This window comes from Typopeltis vanoorti, chromosome 24, assembly GCF_054136105.1.
Source record: "Typopeltis vanoorti isolate ZY-2024b chromosome 24, IOZ_Tvanoo_1.0, whole genome shotgun sequence".
NCBI lineage: Eukaryota > Metazoa > Arthropoda > Arachnida > Uropygi > Thelyphonidae > Typopeltis > Typopeltis vanoorti.
The window spans coordinates 26,597,362-26,624,407 of record NC_143572.1 but is presented as its reverse complement, the minus strand read 5'-3'; the positions used below and the strand labels follow the sequence as shown (position 1 = coordinate 26,624,407).

Here is a 27,046-nt window from a genome sequence, read left to right as displayed (position 1 = left end):
ATAACAAATAACTACTTGTTATATTTTCCAATCGACGGGACATGCGACGGTGCATATCCCGTCGATTGGAAAAGACCTGTTTTCAAATTTTGTCATGATACCTCGAGGAGTCATTAAATGGCATTCTTCAATTGAAAATGAGTTAGCCGGTCTCATACAGAGATAATACGTTTTGCTTCCTTAAAGTAAGAAAACTGACATACAACAGACAAAAATATATGGGACTAAATTCTAGGAAGCGCTATACAAGGAAAAATTACTTCCGTCTGAAAGCTTCTTGTTTTAAATATACGAAAGGTACAATATATTCACTTTGATTATATATAGGTAGATAGTTTCACTGTTATGATTTACCTAATAATGAACCAGTGTTATTGCGACGTAACGGATGGCGAATTTTTGTCAAATACCCTTTTTGATTTCCATTTCGAACTTTTTATGCTAAATACGAAGTGGATACTTTTTCTTTTATTCAGCGATAAACTGTTGAAATTAACATCCGTGAGCAATATGGTAGTGGACCGATTTGCAAATTTTTGCCAAAAGAGTACATTAAAGGATGAAGAAAGACTCCTAAAATGCCGTATGCTTACTATATATCACTATGCATTGAAATATTCCAAGCATTAACACAGAGTTTAAAAAAATAAAAAATAATAAGATGGTATGAAGTATTAGTATTAGCTCGTTTTCGTGGTATGTTTAATATTACATTAACACAAACACCTTTTTTTGCCCCTTAGTTTTTTTTTTTATTAAAACCAATTGGGCAAATGAAAAAAAAATCTTGCATTCAAAAAGTGGGGGATTTCTTTTTTCTGTTTTGTTTTTTGAAAACCAGGTACTTGTATTTTATATATTATTACATCTATGAACATTCTCTAACTTTCATTGATGACTGGTAGCTGCAGCTAGTTATATTTATAATATATTACATTTCTCTAACTTCGTTTCTATACCAGACAGATATAACGAGTTTAAAGAGTCCTTAGGAACTGTGGCTACTTAATAAAATTTTTAAAATAAAAATAGTTTTTTTTTCTCCTTTTTTTTTTTTTTTTGGCTACTGCTCACATTGTTTTCGTTATTCATCTTCAAGACCAATAATAAGTTATTGCTGGTCTGTCTACAAATAAAGCTATCTACACGCTTCTATTACCATGGATCTCATGCGGACGGATATAGAACATTACATCACAATAAGTATTGGCATTGTTCGTCATCATCATCATGTCGACTTCGTGTAACTATGGCCTCTATACTGTTCATTCTTAAATTAGAAAAATAATGTCACTGATAATAGGGAGAAAGTCGCATTTTGTGTCGGGGTAAAAAAGTAAAGGGCAAAAGAAACCCTCATGGATGTCGATTGGTGGTTACAGAACAGAACTAACTGCCCTTAATATTTGTCTCGCACAGGTCCTCCATAACCTCCGTAGTAATGTGGACGTCCACCATCTCTGTTCTGCGGCGCATATGAATTTCCTCTGTCCTGTTGTCCATCGCTGTATGATCGCTGAGGAGCTTGAACAGGAACCACCAATTTCGCGGGATCACTGAATTCTGACGGTATATCAGGAAGTTTTGGAAATCCTGAGACACTTTGAGAGCGTCCATCTGATTCTGCATACCGTCTTTCTCTACCATCGTACGAACCATGATTAGATCTAGAAGCTGAAGCACCATAGCCAGGATTTTGATAAGCAGGATATTGAGGTGGAGGTCCGTAAGATGGAGGTTTAGAAGCTGGTGGAGTTGCGGGAGGTGCATTATAACTTGCTGCTCCTGGACGTCCCTGATAAGAATGATCGTCGACAGACTGGGAGTAGCTTGGAGCACCTCGAGGGGGTCCATAACTCGATTCTGCTGGCCCACCATACCTTGGGGATCCTGAAGGTGGTCCATAACCTGCATGACCTTGTGCTGGCCCATATCCTCCACCACCACCACCTCCTCCTCCTCCTCCTCCTCTGTTTCCAGGAGGAGGAGCACCATATCCGCCCTGTCCACCATAGCCTCCTTCCTGTTGTTGATGACCACGATCTCCAGGAGGAACAAAGGGATCACCAACGGCATATCCATCAGGGTAGTACCGTTGATGGTACCGTACAGTATTGTTAGGTCCTTTGTTGTCCAGAGGCTAGAAAAAAAAAAAACACAAAATTATTTTTGTATAGTTTAAGAACTAATTTATACGTGTATAAGATAATAAAAAATCTAACAGTTAGTATTTCTTTAATTCAACCTTGAATCAGGATTTTGATAGATACATCCATAGATTTCTAAGATTTTTTCACTTGCTGAAGCTAAAATGTGGAAGCAGTACTTGAAATTTCACGGAAATAAATCTAGATCGCTTATAACGTGGCTTGTATAATGCAACTTCTGTGCCCACAAAGAGAATTTCCTTTGTCATGGCACTTAAATCGTGCGGACGAAAATTGTAAAAAATTATTTACGTATTGGCTTCAACACTGGTAGGCGCGAATTCATTAGTGCATTTATAATTGGAACTATTCTATTCATAAGTCACTCTAGAACACATAAACTATATTTAAAGGTATTTAGGCACCCATTGAGATTAGTCAGAATGGCAGTATGGAAAGCGTGTGCAAGCATAAAAAGCACGCAGAGGACAGCAGAGATAGCAACCGAAAGTAATATTGGATGTAGTATGAAAATGACAGACCTTAAGCAGTATTTCTCAAAATATGGAAGGAGCACATTTAGAAGAGACAGTTTATGTCAAGAGGACATAAAGCAACGTCCAAACATTACTTTCGGTTACATAATTTGTAGTGCAATACTGTGTAATTATACACATAGCGGCCACTGAATTAGAAACTTTTATGCAGATGTAAGTAAACTTACGCAGCGTATATATGCAAAATACTTGGTCGCGTGTGTCACAACGTGTTCTAGGCAACTGTTTAAGAATGCTGCTGCTACTACTGGTCAGTAATTGTCAATAGTGTTGATCACAATGGGAAAAACAAAGGATCTTTCGGAGTTCGATAAAGGGTTTATTGTGGTTGCCCATCTGGTTCTAGCCACGATTTTGAAAACAGCACAGCTGACTGGTTTCTCAAAACGTGAGATATCCTGGGTGTTTAATCAATGAAAAAATAACCCACATTACTTGTCTAAGAGGCGTATTTGTGGTCCTAAGACAGTCTGTCAGGAACGAGATCGCCATAGTCTGAGAAGGCTTGTACAGACAAACAGAAGTTCCTGTGTGCAGCAAATGACCGAAGCATTTGATGAAGATTGTTCCTGGCCCATAGCTCTCCTAAATATGCGCAGGGAATTGAAGAGGATCAGTACTGGCAGTCGCATGCCTATACAGAAACCACTGATTTCTGCGAAGAACCGGAAAGTTCATCTACAGTGGCGTCAGGAACACCGTGACTGGACACTGGGAGACTGCAAAAAATTATGTGGTCCGACGAGTCACGGTACATCTTGTTCTGTATCGACAGTAGACAGAGAAACACTCAACCCAGCTTGGTTTGTAAACACAGCTCAAGGTTCAGGAAGTTGTGTCATGGTGTGGGTCATGTTCTGTTTGTATACGGAACGTACCCTGATAAGGTCGGATGTCCTCCAAAGAATATCTAAACATTATTGGCGATCAATTCCATTCTTTAATGTTGACTTTTTATCCAGCAGGTGACGGTTGTTTCATGGACGACATGCTACTGTACATCGCTAAAAATTGTTCGGATTGGTTCAGCGAGCATGACAGCGACTTTCGCCATCTTTTTTTTTTTTTTTTGGCTACTACAAAGTGCGGAATTTAACTCCATTATAAATGTATGGGACATGTTAGAAAAAAAGGTCCAGGAGCAAAGTCCTCTTCGTCAAATCTAAGCCAGTTAAACGACTGTCTGATGAATGCCTGGTACGTTGTAGACGTAGATGCAATCCAACACATTGCGTAATCGATGCCAATCCGCATATGTGCTGTAATTAGGGCTAAAGGAGGTCCAACACGGTATTAAATAAAAGTTTCTAATTCAGTGGCGGGTATGTGTACATAGTTTGCTGCGTAACAATGTACATTATTTACAGGGTTTCTATGTCGAATAAACAAATATTATTTAATTTAAAAAGTTTCATTCTTCCAGAGAATATATAAGCTATAAACCGAAACTTTAATTTCCAAACGAAACTGCAAAAATTAAATGCTATAAATTGCTGCGAGTTGTAAACATAATATTTGCGTATCTAGATTTCATCATCAGCAGCAACAGTAGCAGGCATTTTCTTTTCACTGCTGGACGAAGGTCTCCCTCAAAGTTCTCCATTTATTTCTATCTTGAGTTATATCCTATCTTTTCTATGTCTTGGATGAACTCCATCCATCTCTTTAATCTCATTCTCTCACTGTCTCTTTTGTATTCTTGTAGCTCGCTTTCCATCTCTGGGATACCATGCAAATATCAACTTTGTCTATTTTTAAGTGTTACTTCTTGCAATATGACCTGTCCATTGCCATTTGGATCTTTCAATGGCAGTTAGAATTTCTCTCACCCTGGTTTGAGCTCTGATCCAAGTATTGTGCTTTTTATCTGGAATGGTAATACCGAATAATGATCTTTCCATTTTCCTCTGGTAATCCTCAACTTGTTGGTCAATGTTTTAGGCAAAGTCCACATTTCACTTCCATATGCCATGACGGGAAGTATACAATTGTCGAATATTTTTCTTTTAAGGCAGATTGGGATGTTTCCTTTGAGTGCTTCACAGTGTTTTCCAGAGACCATCCAACCAATTTGAATTCTACATATAATTTATTCTTCACAGTCTCCCTCTACTATGGATCAGGATTTATATATAAGACAATTATTACAAATGACTATTTTATAAATTTTAACTACATAATATCCAGAGAAGAATTAAAGCTTTAGTTACTAAAGCAACTAGAACTAAAAAAATAACGATAATGTATTTGCTATTTTAAAAGTAATTTGACTAAAACTTACTAAAAATGATTAATCACCATTGTAACTATGGTCACTAATCCTAACACTTGATTAGTGAAGTGAATTTGTAAGTAAAATACAGCTCGAAAATTAAGAAACTTTCTGCTGAAAAATAATCCGATTCTTTACTTTCTTTCCTCATCTGTTATCTATATTCTATGATTTTTTTTATCTTTCTTTTCGTTTTTGGATCCAATCATTTACTGGCTATATTTTACAGTTTTCTCTGATTTGTATATTCCTAATTTTGTTTAATATTGTTACACCTTCAGTTTTTAAGAGATTGTTTTCACCTCGGTAGTTTCACCGACTTGTCTATTTTTTGTAGTTTCCGCACGTGTTTTTGCTGCATATATTAGCACTGTCTAACAACCTCTTGTAGATTCTTATTTCTGTTTCTTTGCTTATGTTCTTATTCTTGTGGATAAAGCTGTTTGGATACATCTAGATATTTTACTAGCGTTTATTGCCTGTGCATGTACTTCATTTTATGGTATGCCTTAGTTATTTAGTTCTGTTCCTAAATATTTTATCTTACTAACTTGTTCAGTTTTTTTGATTTTTTATTTGCATCTTATGAGTCTCTAATCTTGCAGTCATTATGTTATTTGATATACGTAATGGATTAATTTTTATGCAGTTAGTCTTCTTTATATATGTTAAAACGTATTCCTATCGTATTGCAGTTGGTTATCTTTCCCTTTCCACAGAAGACCAACATTAGGTTGAGTAGCAAAGTTTGGAAAATGTCCGCTGAGCTTTAGTTAATACGGAAAATGCAGTTAGATTGAAGATTGGCTCTCTGATAGGCAACAAGTTGTGTGTGTGTGTGGGGGGGGGTGATATCCCAGAAGAGGAAAGTCACTAGTAGCGTGCCCCAAGGATCTGTTTTCCAGCTATTATTGTTTAATTTGTATGTAAATGACATTGGAAAATGCTTAAATTGTAATATAACAGTTGTTTGCAGATAATGCAAAGTTGGGGGAGAGTTATAAGAAATAGAGCAGATGTTGTAGCTTTGCAAGAGGACCTAAATAGAATGTCTGAATGGAAGAATGTGTGGGGATGTATGTTTAATGTTGCAAAGTGTAAACTTTTAAATTTTGGGAAGCAAAGATGGACTGCAGAGTATAGGATTGGAGGGGATATTTTGGAGGAGGTGAAGCACTTAGAGGTTGCGGTGAATAGGGACTTAAAATTTCGTGGACATTTTGCTAAAATTGTGAGGACGACACGGCGATTATGGGAATGATGTGAAGAACATTGACGTCTAGAAGTAAGAATGTTTGAATTCCATTGTACAAGCCTTTTATCAAGCTGTATATGGATTACTGCACATACACAGATTTGGTCGCTAGGTTTTCAGAAGGATGATGAGATTTTGGTGATGGTCCACAGATGATTGACTAAGTTGGTTTCTGGTCTCTGAAATATGAGGTACAGATTGAGAGAATGCAAATTACGGAGCTTAGTGGATAGAAGGAAGAGGGAAGACATGATCGAGACGTATAAGTTGATAAGGGATAATTACCAGATTAACGTGCGTGGATGAGATTTTTAAGAGAATATCTGGAGACAGAGGGAGAACGAGAGGCCATCCCTGTAAACTGTATAGGTTGGTGTGAGCAGGGGTGGGTGAAGAGTAGATTTTTTTTTGCATGGAGAGTAGTGGGTGATTGGAATGAATTGAGTGAAAGCGTGGTGAGTGCATTTAAGTCGAGGTACGATGAGCTCTCCATGTGAGAGCGGGACCTCCCACGATGAGTCTCTTGACTCCATGGAGGTCTGTTGATAATAATAATAATAATAATAATAATAATAATAATAATAATAATAATAATAATAATAACAACATTTCAGGTAAAGCGTCTAGACGTTGTGAGGCTGTTTTCGTTTTTTTTTTTTTTTTTTTGATGTAAATCTCGTCCACAAATGATTGCTATAGTACCGTGGTTGGGTTAAATCATTAGATAATTCGGTAATGCTGCTTTAGAGACCGAACATAAGTACAGTGATGGTTTCACTCTACCATCTAAAGGCATTCATAAACATCACCACGGTGGAATTTGAAGTAGCTTGTTGGGTGGAGAGTGAATACGCTATCCACTGGTCCGACTAGACTGGTTGGGTTGGGTTGTACCTGAAACTTTGAGATCATTACACCATTGAACGCTGATAGTCATACTCTGAATTGACTTTTTGAGATATTTTCTACTATCTCCACAATAGCATTAAAAAAAATCCTGATTTTAATACCAGTAGAATAATGCTTACACTATCTTGGTATTAAAACGAGAAGTTTGCAAACTATTCGAGGGGGAAAAATAACCACTATTAAAGGATAAAATATTTAATTAACTGATCATTAATTATTCTAGACATAACTATTCTGCCTCCATTTGGCGACAGTGACCATGCGGTACTCACTTGGGAAGTGACTAAGTTTATGAATGTTCCATTCAGAAAAGGTTACATGCTGAACTACAAAGCAGGAAATTATGACCAACTGAGGAGTATACTGAGTTCAGTGGAATGGGATCGGTTGCTGGATGGAAAGAATATTGACAGTGCATGAGAAGCATTTAAACAATACTTAAATGATGCGATATCAGAATGTGTACCGAGAGTTCAAAGAATAAATAGAGTAGGAGTCAAATGGATGTGTAATCTTATTAAGCAAGTGATTCGTAAGAAAATTGTGGAAGGAATACCGTTTGCATAAAGATGACGTCCGTTACGAACGTTATAAGCAGCAAGCTAGAATAGTCACAACTGTTGTACGAAAAGCAAAGTCTGATTATGAAAAAAACTGGCTCTGCGTGCTAAAGACAACCCAAAAGAATTCTATCGATATGCTGCAAGTAAAAGAAAGAATGAATATGAAAGAATAACTCTTCTAAATACAGATGGCATTACAGATGCAGAAGAGGTTGTTCAGTTAATGAGTGCTCATTTTGTTAAAAGCTATCAACCAGGTGAACGCAACATTGAGCTCACTGTTACCTCTTCACTAGATGAAGAAACGCAGGTGTGTGAGGCCGAGTTATTAGAACTGTTGCACAAACTAAATAAGAATTCAGCAATAGGGACTGATGGGATATCAGCACGTGTGCTAATAGAGTGTTCAGCTGAACTGGCCATTCCTTTGACCAGGATGTTTAATATGAGTCTCAGAACAGGGAAGATTCCGCAGGAATGGAAGGAATGTATGGTAATTCCATTGCACAAGTGTGGTGCAAAACCCGATGTATCCAACTATCGACCAATTAGTATCTCAGGAGTGGTGGTGAAGATTTTGAAAAAATTGGTTAGGGCCCACATTCAGAAACGGGTTGACAGTATATCTACTTTGCAATGAACAACATGGGTTTACTAAGGGAAGGTCATGTTTTAGCAACTTGCTTACATTCTATAACAATGCATTGAACTAGACAAGGGGAATGGATACACCATGATACGTTTGGATTTTGCTAAGGCTTTTGACAGAATACAGCATGGCAGACTGCTGCATAAATTGGAGAAAATGTGGGTTATGCAATATTAGCATGGAAAAGGAGAATGGCTGGCTGACAGATATCAAAAAGTAGTACATGGGGGATCTGAGTCTGCAAGGTTTAAGGTAACAAGCGGTGTACCACAAGGATCAGTGCTTGGTCCACTGTTATTCAATCTGTACATTAATGATATTGGAAAGGATCTGACACGTGACATACAGTTATTTGCTGATGATGAAAAGATGGGTAGGGTAATCAGGAATGCTGCTGATATGCAGAATGATTTGAATAGGCTGGAATTGTGGGCATGGGAAAATGGGTGCCAGTTCAATGTCAGTAAATGTAAAGTCATTCACTTCGGCATTATTAGATATCCAATATCGTATTATATTGGTGGGATTAAGCTAGAAGAAACTGATGAGGCTAGGGATCTTGGGGTGTTAATAGATAGGAAGTTGAAGTTCAGGGGTCATGTAGCAAAGATTGCAAATACAGCGCAAAAGATAATTGCAATGCTGAAACGAACGTTCACATGTAAAGATAAGGATGTTATTTTGCCTCTTTACAAGGCTTTGATAAGACCTCACTTGCACTATTGTTCGCAGGTCTGGTTTCCGTTGTCATTCTGATATATTGGAGAGAGTACAAAGGAGAGTGTTAAAAATGATATCAGGATTGTGGAATACTGATCATGAAGACAGTTTGAGAATTTGTAGACTGCAGACACTAGCAAATAGGAGAAAGAGGGGTGATATGATTGAGACTTACAAACTTCTGAAAGGGTTATACAGGATTTCAATTTCTGGAGGGTGGGAAAAGAACGAGAGGGCATCCTTGGAAGCTGAGAATGAAGGATGTGAGGGCTAGATTTTTCTCTCATAGGGTGGTGCGTGATTGGAATTGATTGCCATTGGATGTTGTGAGTGCAAGCAGTGTGAATGAATTCAAGAATAAGTATGATAGCTGGTGTGTAGTATTTGGCCTCCCTCGATGAGTCTCTGACTCCCTTGAGGTCTCGCTTAATAATAATAATAATAATAATAATAATAATAATAATAATAATAATAATTAACAAACAAGTGTTTCTTTTTTTTATATTACAAAACATCTTCAGTGCAATAGTAAATCTAATACACAAGTGTTAACTTGTGTATTAGATTTATATATATTCCTCACACGAAAGTCACAAGGCCTATAGTCGTGTGTTAGATGGGATCAAGAGCAAAGTAATAAAGGATTGTGTTGATATTCTTCTTCTTAAAGAGATGGAGGATTGTAGTCCTTGGGAAGTACTGGGAAAAGGTGTTTAGAAATCAGCTAGATGGAATAAAAGACGAGTGGGAGTAGCAGGTTCGGTGAGTCTGCAGTTTAACTATAAAAGGAGGTTGGACAGCTACTGCTCGTGATCATGTAGGTTTAGCAGAAATGGGGGGGGGCATAATGAATTCTAGTTCTGCTAACAATGACCATGTTCCCGGAATAAGTTGTTGGAATAATACCTATCGTAGCTTGAGATGTTTGAGTACTGTATGGTGTATCGTATGGGTAGGATGAATGGAGAGTGCCAAGTATGGGCTAAAAAGCGAGAGAGGGAGGACCAGCAGTTTCGCTGCTAATCCTTGTAGGTTTGTTTTATTTTATTTACTTTCATCTGCTTTGCATGTGACCAAACACACTACTTTCAGTATTGTATGCGAATTTTTTGAGGGTCCGTTCATGGTAATAATTATTCAATATTTGATATACTGAATAATACGGTTATAGTAATATTATTTGGTCATATTTTTCTACAAAAAGTGAAATATGCATTATAGAATTCCACACATTGCAAACACGATACGAATTTCTTTCCACCTGTATTTCTTATTATAAAAATTGATAATATGTGTGTGGGTAAGCGGGTGGAGGGGGGGGATTAATATTGCTCGTCCCGATGTTAATACAGTTGCAGTAACACCAGTATAAACTAACTCAAGATTAATGTCAAATCTTCGTTACCAGAACTGTCAGAAACTTTCAGTAGATTTGAATCAGAATAAGAAATATTTAAATGAACATCCGTTGCAATAGAACAGTTTTTTTCATTTTAGAGAAATAGTGTGGGAATAAATAAAGACACACTACACTAACTGAACAAAATTGGAGACCCGATGTATTTAGGCTTAGTGGTGTAGCGACGGGAGAATAACTTCTTCTTTATCAGAGTTTAACTTAAAAAATGTTACTAGAAGCTAGTTTGCTTTTTCAGAACAAGCCACATTATTAAACCCTGATAGAATTATCAGATCTTTTTCGGCCGAAATGCAGGTTTCCTTCCCCACTACCATGATCCAGTGTGTTGGACCAGATATAATTGTCGCACATAAATAGTCTTATCATAACTAGTTCTTAGAGTTCCTTGGTTTTTAGTCTTTCGTGTATTATTTAGTCCTATTGTAATAATAAGTGTAAATCGATAAGGTACTTGGATTCAATTTCATGAAGATGCTTAAGAAAGGATCTATCTAACGCTATATACTACTTTATAATATTGGCCCTTCCCTTTTCCAAACTTCAGTTCCAAATAACAGTTTATTAAGGTTTTTACTTTAATCTCTTACCTTGTTGAGATAATCGTTGACGAAGTAGAACTTGTCGGACTTGGAGCAAATATCTTCACTAGAAGGTACACAGTTCAAGTGAACTTGATGGAATATAGTACCAGCAGGGCACATCCACGAGTGTTGAGCTCCTCCGACACAGTAATGAAACGCTTGGCAGCTGACACTACTGTCCGCATAGTAACCGTCCCTTTTACTGCCACAATTAAATTTTGACCCTGAAAGTATTTCTTTAAGTGGATCAGGACGTTTTTCTTCTTCTGGCTCATATTCGTCATCTAGATGTTGCTTAGAACCTCCTCCTGCGTACTACAGACATAAAAACAGTTGTTCATATGAAATCATACAAAATTTGTCACTTTATTTATTAAAAAAATAAACAAAAATAGGATCTAACATTTTTATTCACATGATTCTGTGTGTTCCTGAATTTATTGTTATTATGAACGAAAAATGACTTCATGAAGAAACTAAAACATTCCTCAAAAAGAAACTCTACACAAAGTACAGCATGTAAGTAAAAAATAAAATAAAATAAAAACTTAAAGATGTTCAAGACATAATATAATTGACTTTTTTGCAAGGATTTTTATTAATATCCTTGCAAAATGACAAATGGCGATAACTACAGCAAGAGCGAAATTACCAGATTGCCACATGCTGATACATCGAACTCGGTTAGAATCCCGTTTAAGACACCAGGAACATTTATAGTATTTTTCAAGTGAAGATGAATTAACATTTTCATATGAAGACTGCAAGTTTCCTAGCGAAAACTTGCAGTTTTTCTTCTAGAGCAACTGATAAACCGATTAGAGAACACACCCAATTAAATCAATAGTCTATTCATCTCGGTTGCTTGGGCATAATCTAAATAACAACTCATTCACAAACATTCTGAAAATATTTTCAGAATAGTTTCGTTGTTAAATTTTTCGACTAATTCTGCTAATGATCAAATAATATAACGAAACGAAAATGTAGTAGCGAATGCGAGGATAATTTTTTTTTTCTGATCCCACACACGAGAGATCATGAGACCTATAACACAACAGTGTTTTGGGGGTGGGGGGGGCAATTATTTAAAAAGAAAGAAGAAATATATTAACAAGTTGCTCGAAAAGCTGGGGATTGAATTCATTAGGAAAAAAAAACAGTATAGAGAAGCTGTTCCAAAGAACAAAGGTAGACTAAATGAAGGAAGTAGAAGAGTGGCCGCTCGCCTCAAGTTTTTACAGAATTAGAGGAATGGTAGTAGACACTTCGGTAGATCAACACCCAAAAAATATCTATAAAGAAAGGCAAGAAACAGAGCGCTTGTGAGAAAATGACAGTTAAACTGATTAAAGTATTTAGTGATGTTTTTACTTTTTTAACTTTGCAGATGTTTTGAATTATGCATTTCATAGATTACTATGATGATAAAATGAGAAATTAAAAGGTCACTATTACCCTATTTCTGGAAGGCCTAGGTTGGCCTCCTCCTCCTCCTCCTCCACCACCACCACCACCATAAGCTCTGTTTCCACCATGTGCTTCTTGAGGATAATACTGAGATCCGGATGCTGGACGTTCTCCTGGATATCCTGCAGCCTGATAATTTTGTTCCCGGGGAGCATATTGTTGTCCCCCTCCTCCTCCTCCTCCTCCATGTCCCCCTCCTCCTCCTCCATATCCCCCTCCTCCTCCTCCTCCTTGAGCTGGATAGTAACCAGCTTGTCGTTTTGTCTATGGAAAAGAAAAAATGTTTAATAATGATCATAAGTTTATATAATTATTGCATGGATCGTTTTTATATTTTTCTATGCACTTTCTTCCTATTCTTTATGTCCTTACATAGAATTAATTTTGTAATTATTAAAGAAATCAAGAAGTTATCAAAAATAAATGGTAGGTAAATGATTTATTCACGATTCACCAGATATTTCAGTTCATCGTTACCAAATATGCAAACATAGTGTGGAAGATTACTTGTTAGACCAAGTCTGCCAGAACAATTTTTAGCATTTTTGCTTCACTGTCGGTCAGATACTTTCAAGTGATTCCCAATACATTCGAATATTTTGTTTATTAATGTAGTATTTGCCATATTTGGTCAATCAGTTAATGATTCAATCAGTTGTGGAAGAAGATATTTCTTATGGTTCAGAGAAAATTTTAGAAGTTTTCGAGCAAGACAGAAGATGTTATGACGTGTGAAAGATTAAACGAAACTCAGAAATTATCAATACATAATTGAAACATATTCGATGGTAACCATTACTTCTATCAGTAAATCAGCATTCTTCCATTTATGTAAGAGAAAACATGATATTAAAAGGAATTTTGGTTAAACAGAAGGAACTACGAATTTTAATTCTAAAGAAATCTGTTTTTACTTAGTCGAATTTCTTTAAAAATGTAATTAAGATGTAACTAATTATGGAAATATGAAGTACAACTAAACATTGCACGTCCATATTTTAAATTTCCAGAACATACCATAGTGAGTCACAATGAAAGTATCAAAACTGACCCTTCATCTGCTTTATTATTTTTGAAGAAGCACGAACTTTGGGTACGAAAATAAGAATACAGTTATGGAACTCAGATACCGGGTGAGCTTTAAGCAAGAAGACAAAGGGAACCTTTCCCCGGAGTTAACAAATTTCCATTCCAACAATTAGTCTTTTCTAAAATTAGATATATTACTTTTTCCGCTTTATCTAAGATTAAGGTAAGACACACCTTTATTTATTTTTTTTTAATATCCTAAACACTTTGCTCATCTCATTACAAAGTAATTGCGAAAAATAAGGTCGCCTATAAAGAGCAGAGTTAATAGAACATATCAGGAAGTGTTAGGCATGCAAAAATAGCTTAAAGATGTATTGACCTAAAGAATTAATTACATCTCTTGAATATCAAACACTAGTTAATAAACAAATTATGTTTCTAAAATTAGCAAATGGGGTTCATTTCCCGATAGGTGTCAAACAATACCAGTTAAATTAGACTTTTTTTTTTGTTTGTTTAGGAAAAAAATAGAAAAATTGTAAAGTCGTTATCTTTTAGTAAATAAACACACTCAGAATACTGTTACTCATGGTATGCAGTAAACTGCATCATTATTATTTAAATTAGTTTTTTATATACCCACTGGACATATTTGTGCGTGTTCTCATATACTAGATAGTCCGTACATTTCACTGTCAAATCACTTGCAGTTCAAAAGTATCCAAAAGCTACTCTAAAAAGCTACTCTTCTATGCACAGAAGTCATCAAACACTTCTATCTCGAATTTCAATAATAATGTCATCATTGTAGTTAATTAGTTTAAAGCGCTATTTTTCAGTGTATCTTTTCGAAATGTATTCTACTTTAAAGTAAATAATTAAACGAAGCTACGCAGAGTTAACTAAAGTTTAAGAGCTATTTCAGTCCTTTATTTCACCAAAGTGATTCACCAAAACTTTATAAATTACTAATTTCATAGTTATTTATAAGAAAAAAAGTCAGCCTATCTCAAAGGTTTTTACATGCCATTTGAAAAGTAACATCTACTAACTTCACTTTTTTTATTCACCTAATAATGGGATTCCTTGAGGCTTCCTCCTAAATACCTGTGGGAAAATATGACGTAGGACCTTTGCCCTGAGCTTTATTGGCTAACCTTATTAACTATAATTGGTTGATAAGCTTTCATTGTTAAGCTATTGTGCGTGTGTGTGAAAAATATGCAAAAATAAAATATATAATTAAATAAGTCTTGCCTAATCATGTATTTTTTAATATCATTAAAACACGAGATAAATGTGTGTGTGTGTGTGTGTGTGTGTGTGTGTGTGTGTGTGTGTGTGTGTGTGTGTGTGTGTGTGTGTGTGTGTGTGTGTGTGTGTGTGTGTGTGAAAAACATGCAAAAATAAAATATACAATGGAATAAGTCTGGCCTAATCATGTATTTTTTAATATCATTAAAATACGAAATAAATGTGTGTGAAAACTGAATCGTGAAAGAAGACCCCAACATAACATTTAAATAATATTAAATGTTTTGCATCTAAACACATTGGTGATTTTTTTCTCTCAAAGTTTGTGACTTTATAAAAAAAGCAATTCTATTTTTGTAAATGTTGATGGAAGAAATGTTTAACAATACCTGTTTTGCAAATGGAAAAACATGCAAAAATAAAATATATAATGGAATAAGTCTTGCCTAATCATGTATTTTTTAATATCATTAAAACACGAAATAAATTTGGCAGATGATGTGCTGCTAGCAGATCATGAAAATAACTTACATAAATTACTTGTATAAATTAACATTAGAAAGAGTAAAGCATTTTATGAACATATAAAGATCAAAATGTATGATATCTCCCTAGCACATTTGGAAAGTAGAATTAAATAAGAAGATAGTGTAATAGGTAGTGGAATTCGAGTGAAGAATAGATAACAATAAGAACAGAATGAAATAAACGTACTGAAATAATGGCAGAACAGAATCATTAAAATGATAAGAGACCAGAATCCAAAAGTATAACGTTGGAAGAGTAAAGGAGAGAGAGAGAGAGAGAGAGAGAGATTCAAAGAAACTTCCTGACTGTGAGTGACATGAAAGTCGTAGTACATATTAGGATATTTTCTTTATTAAGTGATGCTGCAAAACATAAATCTAACTCACCTTCCCTTCTGCTAATGCGGCGACACCTAGAAAAGTAAGGGGAAAAAGTTCAGCATAAAATTATTTGAAAGTCAAGTAAATTATATAGTATATTATAACTGACAAATAAATAGATTAAAGGAGAGAGGTCTATTTCTAAAATTATCTTTTCTTTATTTCTATAATTATTGTTAGTATCTAAGTTCAGTTTGCTCTTCCTTCACCGAGAAGAAGATTTCGATCTTACTACGATGTGTGGATTTAATGATAAATTTTATTTTCATACGTGCATGAAATCACATGACTCATCTTAGTGGATGCTGACCAATCATCAATATCTATTACAGCTAGGAGAGGGAGGGGTTGTGTTTTGCATTGATAAAATCTTTATTACTGGATTGTCATCCTGAACGATGAGCTATATATATTTTTTATTTTGAGTCAACTCTCTCTGTGTGTGTGTGTGTGTGTGTGTGTGTGTGTGTGTGTGTGTGTGTGTGTGTGTGTGTGTGTGTGTGTGTGTGTGTGTGTGTGTGTGTGTGTGTAAAGTAATATAACAAAAAATTATTTGAAAGTAAAGTAAACATTAACACATAATTAGTACCGTGGTAGGTTAAGAGTCAGACAACACATGAGCCCTGTTCTAAAAACCAAATATTAGTTTTTTCAAGCCTCCAAACGGTCTCTCTAGCCACTCGGTATCGATCGTACGCTTTGAACGAAAGGTCTAGGTTCGAATCCCGTCTAGAACGTGAAGGACCCTCATCAGGATTCTTCAAGTGAAGATGAGTTAGCTGCCTTTGTCGTAACACTTCTATTTAGAACATCCTTACAGTTTTCTCTCCTGAAAGTTAATTAATGTATAGTCTTTGCCATTCAGTATACATCTGATTTCCCTTTATTTTATGAGTTATCTCTAACCCGACTGCCCCCCCCCCCTCTCTCTCTTCCTTGTTATTCGATTTTATTTAATATTCTAACAGAAACTGTTTCTTGTTTTGTATTCATTATGAATCATACCGATACAATTAATTTTATGGTTAAGTTTATGTGGATTTTTTTTAATTCACAGAAAGCTATTTTTACCAAGTTCTCTTTCGGCTATATATATATATATATATATATTTCAGTAATATTTTATATTTTTATATAGTCTGGAAACCCTGCTATAATGACAAAGCTACTTCAACATCGGGCGATGAAATTCATCTCCCACCTAAGGACAATCATAGACATCCATGCTCACAGCAGAATTCGAACCCACAGCCTGTCGGATAGAAAACGAATACGCTAACCACTCGACCTACTAGGCTGGCATTATTCTTCAGCGAAAGACTTGCAATCCAATTGCTTTCCTTATATCGTTTTACCATCTTCTTTTAGGCCTTCCCACAAATCTTTTAACCTTCCTATGGCTGCCACTCCAGTAAAACCTTTGTCCATCTATTGTCCTTGAGTCTTACGATGTGTCTCGCCCATTTCTTTTTTTTTTTTTTCGAAGTATGTTTTCTCTAATATCTAAAAATTTTGTTTTAGCTCTTATTTCTTCATTTTTGATTTTATTCTTAAGTCTTATGTTTAGCAGACACCTTTCCATTCGTCCTTTTTTTTTTTTTTTTGATTGCCAGGTTTCTGCTCCGTATGTCATAACAGGCAGTACACATTGGTTGAACAGTCTTGCTCTGTTTTCAGGTTTTATTTTGCTGTTTAAAAATCTATTCAATTTTCCAAAAGCTAACCAACTCATTCCTATTCTTCTTTTCACCTTGTTTCTTCATTGTTAGTAATTTTTAACCTGATATTTTTATGCACTCAAAAGCCTTTTTAAAATCTATGAAGACCATGTGAAGAGGAAGGTTGTATTCGTTTTTTCAATAAGCAGACTTTTATTGACTGAATTGCACTGAAGTTCTTTCTGAACCAGCTTGTTTCTAATCTATAGGTTATAATTCTATAATTCAATTTTCAGTAGTACTAGAAAATCGAATTATTGGAAACATACTTCCATTGTGCTCGAATTACAATATCACAAGTCGAAGCAGACATCATTACTTTCATTTAAATATCTAATCTTAATATCAGAAACAGAAAATAATTTCTGAAATCAATATTATAATTTTTTTCCAGCCTCTAATAATATTCCAGTTTGTTTGTTTTATCACTTTGATGTTTAAAGACGTCTTAACATCGTCTCACGACGTTATCTCACATCATGTTATCGAAATATTCTTCAGTAAAATTCATAAGTATTTCGCATGTTTATCATCGAAATTAATGACTATTTTTCCTTTAATCATTCACTTGGAATTTATCTGCGAAAATTCCATGTTTAACATAATGCTAGTCAAACTAATAATTCTCAGCTTAATGTTTTATCATTTAAAAAAATAACTTTTTTTTCATTTTCTTCAGATTCTTGTTCCTAGATTTAAAACATCTTATTTTTTTATCATAATCTCATACACGAAAGGTTTGTTCGACCTATAGACTATTAGTACTGTGGATGGGTAGAAAGTTGAGGAGAAACGTTTTAACACTAGATTTGAAGAATTGTAAATTGTACTCTTTAAGAAATATATAAAAACGTTCCCGAAAGGCAGTAGAAGGAATAAGTGAAGAGGAAGAAGAATTCGTTTTATGCGTTTGAACTGCTATGAAGTTCTGATTTAGAAAGAGTGTAGGCTGGACGGATTTATATGTAGTTAATACACATACCGTCCACTGAATTAGAAACCTTTATGCAGATGTATGTATTTTCCATATACTTACGCAGCGCATATGGAAAATACTTGGTCACGTGTGTCTCCACGCCTTCTAGCCAAATATTTAAGAATGTTGCCGGTCAGCAATCGTCAATAGTGTTGATCACAATGGGAAAACAAAGAATTGGAGTTCGATAAATGGCTTATTGTGCCCATCTGGCTGGAGCCATGATTTTGTAAACAGTAGAGATGACTTATTCCGAGTGTTTAATCAGTGGAAAAGTAACCCACATTGCTTGCCTAAAGAAGCATAACTGTGGACTTAAGCCAGTCTGTCAGGAACGAGATCGCTATCGTCTGAGAAGGTTCGTAGGGACAAACAGAACTCCCGGTATGCAGCAGTTAGTACTGTGGATGGGTAGAAAGTTGAGGAGAAACTTGTGACATTAGATTGCCGGCCTGGTTGGCCGAGTGGTTAGCTTACCCGCTCTCCAACCAACTGGCTGCGGGTTAGAATCCCGCCGTGGGCATGGATGTTTCTGATTGTCTTTAGGTGGGAAAAGAATGTTATCTCCTGGTGTGAGACCATCACCCCGCTTATTAGAGGCCTGAAGTGGCTTCAAAAAGTTCCATGTTTAGTCTGTAGAGCAGGTCTCCCTTACTATGTAAAATATAAATGAAAAATACAAAATTGATAAAAATAGAAAAAAAAAACTAACCCATCCACGGTACAAAATGTATTATAGGTTTACAAATAACTTTTCATGGGTGGGGACAACATTAAAAAAAAAATGACTGAAGCATTTAATGGAATCTATTCCCGACCCATATCTCATCGAACTATGGGGGGGGGGGGGGTAGGTTGAAGGGGATTAGTATTAGTAGTCGCGTGACAATACGGAAACCACGAATTTCTGCGAAGAACCAGAACTTTTGTCTACAGTGATATAGGAAACACCATGACTGGACATTGGAAGAAAAAAATAAGTCATGTGATCCGACGAGTCACAGTGCACCTTGTTCTGCACCGACGGTAGGTAGAAAGTTTGGCGGGAACCCCATGAAGTAATCAACCCAGCTTACCTTGTAAACACGATTCAAGGTTTTGGAGGTGGTGTCATGGTATGGTGAATGTTCTGTTGGTACGGAACGGGTCCCCTGATATTGCTGAGGGTCGGGCGTACTTCAAGAAATATATGAACATTGTTGCCGATCAAGTCCATCCTGCAATGTTGACTTTTTATCCAGCAGGTGACGGTTGTTACATGGGCAACATGCTAATGTTCATCGCGCAAAAATTATTCAGCAGTGATTCAGCAAGCATGACAGCGACTTCCGCCATCTTCCCTGGCCACCACAAAAGTTGGATATATAACCTCCATTGAGAATGTATGGGGCATGAGCCAGTTAAAGAACTGTCTGGTGAACGCCTGGTATGTTGTACACGTAGATGCAACCCAGCAGCTTGTGGAATCTATGCCAAACCGCATATGTGCTGAAATTAAGGCTAAAGGAGGTCCAACAGGATATTAAACAAAAGTTTCTAATTCGATGCCGGTATGTATTGTCAAAAGTAAAACTGGAAGTTTTTGACAGAAATAGGACGTTGAGTTTGCCATCATTAAAATTGACATGGATATTAGGAACTCCACTGAAGACTGGTTTGGAAATCAGAATTTAGGGTTGTACAAGTTGGTATTCTGAAGGTTTGGTGATTTGTGTAGTGCAAAGTTTGTGTGTAGAAATAAGTTATGCCGTTATATCAGATTATTTTGATTTTTAACAATCATACAAACGCCATTAATTCAAAAGGAGAAAAAAATAAAAAGTACTAAAGGAACCTTCAGTGGTAATGATCGCCGCCATCAAGATTCGTTTTAAGCAACAGGCTTGCGTGACTTGCAACAATCCATCAAACATTAAAAGCACATGATCTCGGCGACAAAGTATAACATCCTCTTATTACTTTGATAATTGGTGCGCATATATTTCAAACTCGTTTCAGCAGAATGAATATAGCAGAATTCATTATTCTCGAGGGTAAAATAAATTAGAGGAGAACATTATTAGTCACCACAGTTTGAATCTAAGCAGGAAGCCATTAGTCCGATAAAATGAATTATAACAGCAATAAATTCTAGTCCAAGTACCTACTGAACTAAGTACCTACTGAATCAAAACCTATAGCGGTCTTCTTCTTTAATTTCCGATGTTCCAGAGAACTGTTTTCGTTATAGCCAACGAACCTTAATCTAGCACAGCGTATTCCGGCCAGTGATCAGCGATATTTACGAGGAAACAAGATACTCTTATACATTCCAAAAGATATTATGGTTCCGTTCCAAAAAATATTAGAACGACAAAAGAAATTCAAGTAATTGACTGATCCCACATGTATTTTAATATGACGTAAGAGTACACATTTGACCTACAGTAGAGTACAGAATGTACTTGACACTCATTTGCTATCTTTACTGCGGCCATCTGACGGTCTCAGTGACATGACCTTCCGCTTGTGTACAATGTTCCATACAGTGATCATATTGTGGAGCCTGTGCTTACGCATCGTGTGCGTATGCAGACATACTAATGCATTATGAATCAGATGTCATAGATATCCATTGTTGCTATTTGTCAAGAGATATTAATAATAGCGAAGTCATTAATAGTTAAATACATGAGGATAAAATTCGAACTATTATTTGGCATATCAACAGCGATATCGAAAATGAAAGAGGTCTTTTGATTTAGTGTGACTGATGTCGACACTAAAAAATCTAAAGTATTTTGCAAAATATTTTCTCATTTATGTTCAAGTCAACAATGTCTCTTGAAACTGACCATTGTATAAATTAATTTATTTTTCAGAGCGGAAAATGAACTTATTATTATTATGCTATTACTTTAACAAGGCAGCTTGAAGATAGTCAGGCTTGGCACGTTCCTCCAAAATACAGGTTTGTGATGAAATATTATTTTACCTTAATTTTAAATCTATTAAGATACAATCAAACAAAATAAATGCTGTTGTTAAAATGCATTTTTCTTAGTTATAGACTATTTCCAAATAATTCCACATCTTTATTTATATTACAAGATGTAAAACGGATAATTGTCGATATACCTCATAGTTTATTTTTAAATAAATACCATTACTTTTTATTCAGTTATTCATAAATTTTCAACATAGGAATTTAAATTTCTGTTTCCATTTAATCTGATAATATACAGGAACAGTTTATTTAAATCAGCCATATTTTTTTTCTGAGAATTACATTCGGTCAAATTATAGATGACACGGTTTTGCTCTACAAAAACTTCATTCATGAAGAAAGATTGAACATCGACAATGAAACCAACTAACAAACAAATTAATTTACAAAATTAATTCATTGCATTCAATAAGCACATAGTTTTGTGAATAAAACACACCTGCAACTCCACCCTTTGACTAGCTTTAGTCAAGCTCTATTTGCGGGTTTTATCTTTAAAGAAACATTAATCGCATGACGATTTTTTTTTGCGACATTTGAAGTGAAATATAGGTCGGTTCCTTACACTAGTTTGGTAAGGAGTATGAGTTTTAAGCAATTTTCAAATGTAAAAAGCAATGCTAAGCACTATGATAATTATAAGTAGGCTTTCAGACATTGTTTATCAGATCTGTCACTTCTATATTACGTATTTTACAATCTATCTACTCACAGAAAAGAAAAATAAACAATTGGCATTTTGTATAAGAGTATTTGATATAAATTGGGTGACACAAACTAATTAATAAAGAAATACGGTGACATTAAACAGCAATATAGGAATCTGCATAATCAGCTAGATGAACTAAATGATCAAGTACACAGTCCTTTCGAAATGACAAGGAACAACATATCCAGGGCTATTTGTCAGAAATTAGAACTATACCAGAATATGCATAAAACCAGAGAAATGTACCAATAGCTAATTCTTTATGTACCAAAGAAAGGAAATCAAAGAACCAAAAGTTAAAAACGGCAAGATACGCTAAGAATGTAAAAACTGTTTCGCAAAACTATTGAATAATTCACCAATGAACTTGACTGCAGATGCTTTGTCAAATTAACAGTTCAAAAAGAATTTATTTTAATCTTAAACATCATTGATTTCTCTAAAATCTTCGATTCGATCAAGATAAAGGATGATCGAAATTGTCGGTTATTATTGCATTATCCTCGTAAATAATTGTCAGTCGTTATGTCGTAACACCCTCATAAATAATTAAAGCAATAGCAGAACTCCGTACTAAAACCATCATCCATAACAATAATGGTCAATGGAGAGATGACTGAGAGTTTTTCTATTGCTATTGGAGTTCTTCCGGGAGACTCTTTGGCAGCATTTCTTTTTTTATTATTACCCTTGTTTTCAGACTCATAGGAACATGTACGGAATAACTCTTGAAGATTTGACAGGTCAAATCCACATACGTAATGTCTGCTTTGCTGATGATGTTGTATGATCTGCTTCAACATTCAGAAGGCCCAAAACCATCTGGGCAACCTGTGTGAAAACTCGGGCATTAATTTAGTTAGTGGCTAGCAGCAATAAAACTAAAACGTCCTAAAAATAGGGAAAAAATGAAATATTAAGTTAAACGACCACAATTTTGATGACGTAGAAGATTGTTAGTACCTTTGTTCCTACATCGATACTCTTTCTGACGTAATAAAAAGAAAAGAAAGCACAAAACTTTTCAATTCCATAAAAGCCTATTCTAATATATGGAGATCCAAACTTATCACCACAGATATCATAATTCGTCTGTTCAAAACAATCCAAGCCATATTTATATATAGTTCTCAGACATGAAACATCACTGCTCAACACGTAGTTAACACCAAAAGCTTTGGGACAACAGGTCTTCGATCAATATTACGATATACATTGCAAGACTATATCTCTAATATTGCCATTTCTTGAAGAAAACCATTTTTCTGAAAATTCAACTAAAGCCCTCATCAGTGCTCTTGCTCTCTACCAACTAACTAATGGGAAGACGAGAGCTAGAAAAAAAAAATGTTTTGTTGACCTTCCTCTCTTTTTAAAGATGAGATTTATGCCCCAATAGACATTTGCCAGTTAGCACATAACAGACAAATTTGACTCAGCTTCATTTAATAAACCATTTATCTGAGTTGTTATACGCATATGTCTGGGTATATTATCCTATTCATACCTAAATCAACTATGATAACTGGAAATAAACTATGATGATGGTGATGGAAATAAACACATATCCAGTGTTTATTGAAAATTATAACAAACTTCGTTACATATCGTTGAGTTACACAAATTTTTAAATAAAACTTTTATGTAATTATTTATTTTTTAAAATTCTCAAAATGACTAGGGATGGAGGGATTTAAATTTTGTGATACTTTATGACAGAGAGGAGGGGGTAAAAAGTCTCAAAATTGTGACATCATTTTGGGCTGGGCTCCATAATACGGAAAATTATTCTTCATTTTTATACATTAATCATCATCAGTGTTTAACAGGCACCAATATCGTAAAAAAAAACAAAAAGTAATAGTATTAAAGAGAACCAGAGAGTCGAAGCGTTGGTGGTATGAGCAGTGCCTCTCAAAAAATGCTCTATACTCACTTTTTTCGGTATAACTATAAACTGCTTTTTAACAATAAAAAATTTTATTATGCCAGTCTTGTCTTACAATGCGTTGATAAAACTGGCCTAGGGGCACCACATACCCTCGATCCGGCACTGCTTCTAAGTATCTTTGGATTTCGTAACCGTGATTCGAGGATAAGGTGGCCAGCCTATAAGTATTCTTATGTCTGAATTGCGTGTATTCTACTGGCCGATTGGTCTGGTTGTGGGTCGAAAAGCCCGAGTTTTCGGGAGGAAAAACCTACTACTTCCATATAAGACCGGCTAACTCACCTCCGGTAGAAAAGTCCTGGTAAAGATTTTTTGGCGTTCTAGATGGGATTCAAACTGAGGTCTTTCCAACCAAAAGGCTTCGTCTGTACCGACATAGCTCATTCGGTATAGTCTCTTATCGTTATGGATGCTGAGCACTAAGTCAATCCGTTTGGTCTAATACACTTTTACGGTAATCCTGTTCTGTGACGTCATGCATTAGATGTTAGTATGTTTCTTACCTAGATTTCCGCTTTCGAGATTTGAAAATCTAGTCGTCAGTCTAACGTTAAAAATTCAAATAGTTTTAAAGAAATTAATAAATAAATAAAAAAACATGTAGCACTTACCGATTAACAGGACGGTACACAGTAAGATTTTCATTATATTTGTTGTCCTGATATCTGAAAAATATTATTCAAATTATTCTGCTGCTTATTTATGTTGGCTATTACACATTATAAATCAATAAAATAATCCAAAAAGAATCTGATGAATCGAATATACCCTTTGTCCCTTTTCTTTAGCGGTGTTTCACAAATATCACAACATCTGTACTTACAGTGGAGTATGAACCGACAAAAGCTGGTTGGTGAGCACATACACTACCCATTTGGTCAACAAGGACGCCTAAGTTCATTTAGCTCGTTGGGTTGGTTGATGTTCTTTTAGTATAAAGGAATTATAGCTAGGGTGATTACATATGCTCTATATACTTCAATTTTTTCGAACTATAAAGAGTAGAAAACTAGTAACAAAGTTTGACGTTGATCCACGTGAAGGACGTCCAAAAAGTGTAACAACAATAGAAATCATTGATCAAGTGCACGATATGGTATTAGATGACCGGCGAGTCAAAGTGCGTGAAATTGCTGAGACTATAAGCATTTCAAAAGAACGTGTAGGATGTATTTTGCATGAAGAATTGAAATGAAAAAGCTTTGCGCAAGATGGGTTCCGCGCAGCAGATCAAAAACACACTCGCATGAAAATCTCTGAACAGTGCTTGGAGCGTTTTAACAAGAATAAAACTGATTTTGTGCATTGATTTATTACTATGTATGAGACTAGGATTCACCATTACACACCAGAATCCAAACAGTAGTCAAAACAGTGGACAGAAGCCGGTTATTCAGGGCCAAAGAAGACAAAGTCGGTTCCATCAGCAGGAAAGGTCATGGCATTGGTGTTTTGGGATGCTAAAGGCATTTTGTTTATTAATTATCTTGAAAAGGGTAAAAAAATAACCGGGAAATATTATTCCGATCTTTCAACCAGACTAGACGAAACAATTCATGAAAAAAGACTCGGTTTGCAGAAGAAAAAAATCATCTTTCATCAGGACAATGCACCTGCCCACAAAAGATGTTTTGGCAATGGGAAAATTAAGGGATATGCACTACGAATTGTTGGAACTTCCCCAGATTTGGCTCCCTCTGACTTCTATCTCTTCCCAAAACTAAAACTCTTCCTCGCTGGTCAGCGTTTTTCTTCGAATCAAAAGGCAGCTGTAGAGGGGTATTTTGCAGATCTTACTGAGAACCACTACAGGGACGGGATAATGACTCTGGAATAAATGTATTAGTCTTAAGGGAGATTATGTTGAAAAATGAAAATAATTTTGAAATTATAAATTCGTTTTTTCATTGTTAGGCGGAGAACTTTTCAGACGATCCTCGTGTATCATAAGTAATCAACGTTAGAACAAATCATATGGATTAGTTCTAAAAATACTTTAGAAGTATTTTTGAGCCAGTATTATGTCTACTAAATGGGTTATTTTCTTGGTCGATTTTCTTGTTTTTTAGGGTGAAAAACCCGAGAAATCTTCCTGAGTTTCCTGTAGGAAAATTCCTTCCACCTGCATATGAGACCAGCTAACACACCTTCACTCGAAAAGTTCTTATAAAGATTCTTCTCATATAAAGGTTTTTCCAACCAAATGACATAGTAACTGAGTCGTTACTGCCTGAGCTAAGGCAACTCTTTCCTGAGATGGCAGGTGCAATACTGCAAACGTTTGTGCAGTGTTAACGTTGAACGTACATTTTAAATGTATCTTATTTTGTCAACTGTTTTTTTTTTTTTTTTAAGAGAACAGAAATAGCAAAAACCTTTTTAATAGCCTTCTTAATATATTATTCAGCAGAGGCTTAGTATAAATATTCGCACTGTATTCAACAAAGATTCATACATGGAAAAGCGCCAGTAATCGCAGATTAAATTAAAAGCAGTTTATTTTAGAAGAAATTAATACGTATTCCTAATCTTGTCAGATTGAGGCCTTCCAGGCTCTATATTTCGCTACTAATTGATTAGTTATTACAGATCAGCTGTTTACCAAAAGGATTTGTAACTAACACATATATACCACAGGCTTTCTGTGAAATCAAAAATCATATCCAAATAACTCCAGGAAAAGAAATCACCGAAATGTATGCTTCAAAGGACACTAAAGTTCTTAAAATGCAATCTGTTATGCTTTCGCGTGTTTTTGTTGATTCTCACGAAACCAAGTTTTGAACCAACTTGATTTCGTATCTTGATAAACATACCTATCGCAAGTTCATAGTTCGTTTTTAAATTTGAAACTCGTAATACTATATTTACATAATGCATTTTTTAATGTCTTAACACCAGGCATAAAATCCTAATGAGGATCCAGCGAGACTGTTAAGTTTCGCATATATTTATATAATTGGTGACCA

At 35.4% G+C, this 27,046-nt stretch overlaps 1 protein-coding gene across 1 annotated transcript; it reads right to left on the bottom strand.

Annotated features, from left to right (window-relative positions):
- Window positions 1–995: 995 nt before the first annotated feature.
- On the bottom strand, window positions 996–17,165 carry LOC150093042 (uncharacterized). The gene is made up of 5 exons (XM_090414132.1): window positions 17,093–17,165; window positions 15,744–15,769; window positions 12,532–12,672; window positions 11,080–11,388; window positions 996–2,140 (listed from the first exon to the last, which is right to left on the bottom strand). Exons 1-5 carry the CDS (start codon window positions 17,163–17,165, stop codon window positions 1,400–1,402), a joined length of 1,290 nt encoding a protein of 429 aa, XP_090270258.1. The 3' UTR covers window positions 996–1,399.
- Window positions 17,166–27,046: the final 9,881 nt, after the last annotated feature.

What these genes read in the sequence shown, in the direction of transcription:
- LOC150093042 (XM_090414132.1), bottom strand. Translation starts at nt 17,165, where the DNA reads ATGGACAAAGGTTTTACTGGAGTGGCAGCCATAGGAAGGTTAAAAGAT. An exon ending in CCGCATTAGCAGAAGGGAAG is followed by an intron (nt 12,673 to 15,743) that starts GTGAGTTAGATT and finishes CAAAATTATCAG; the next exon opens with GCTGCAGGATATCCAGGAGA. An exon ending in CTAGGCCTTCCAGAAATAGG is followed by an intron (nt 11,389 to 12,531) that starts GTAATAGTGACC and finishes TTATGTCTGTAG; the next exon opens with TACGCAGGAGGAGGTTCTAA.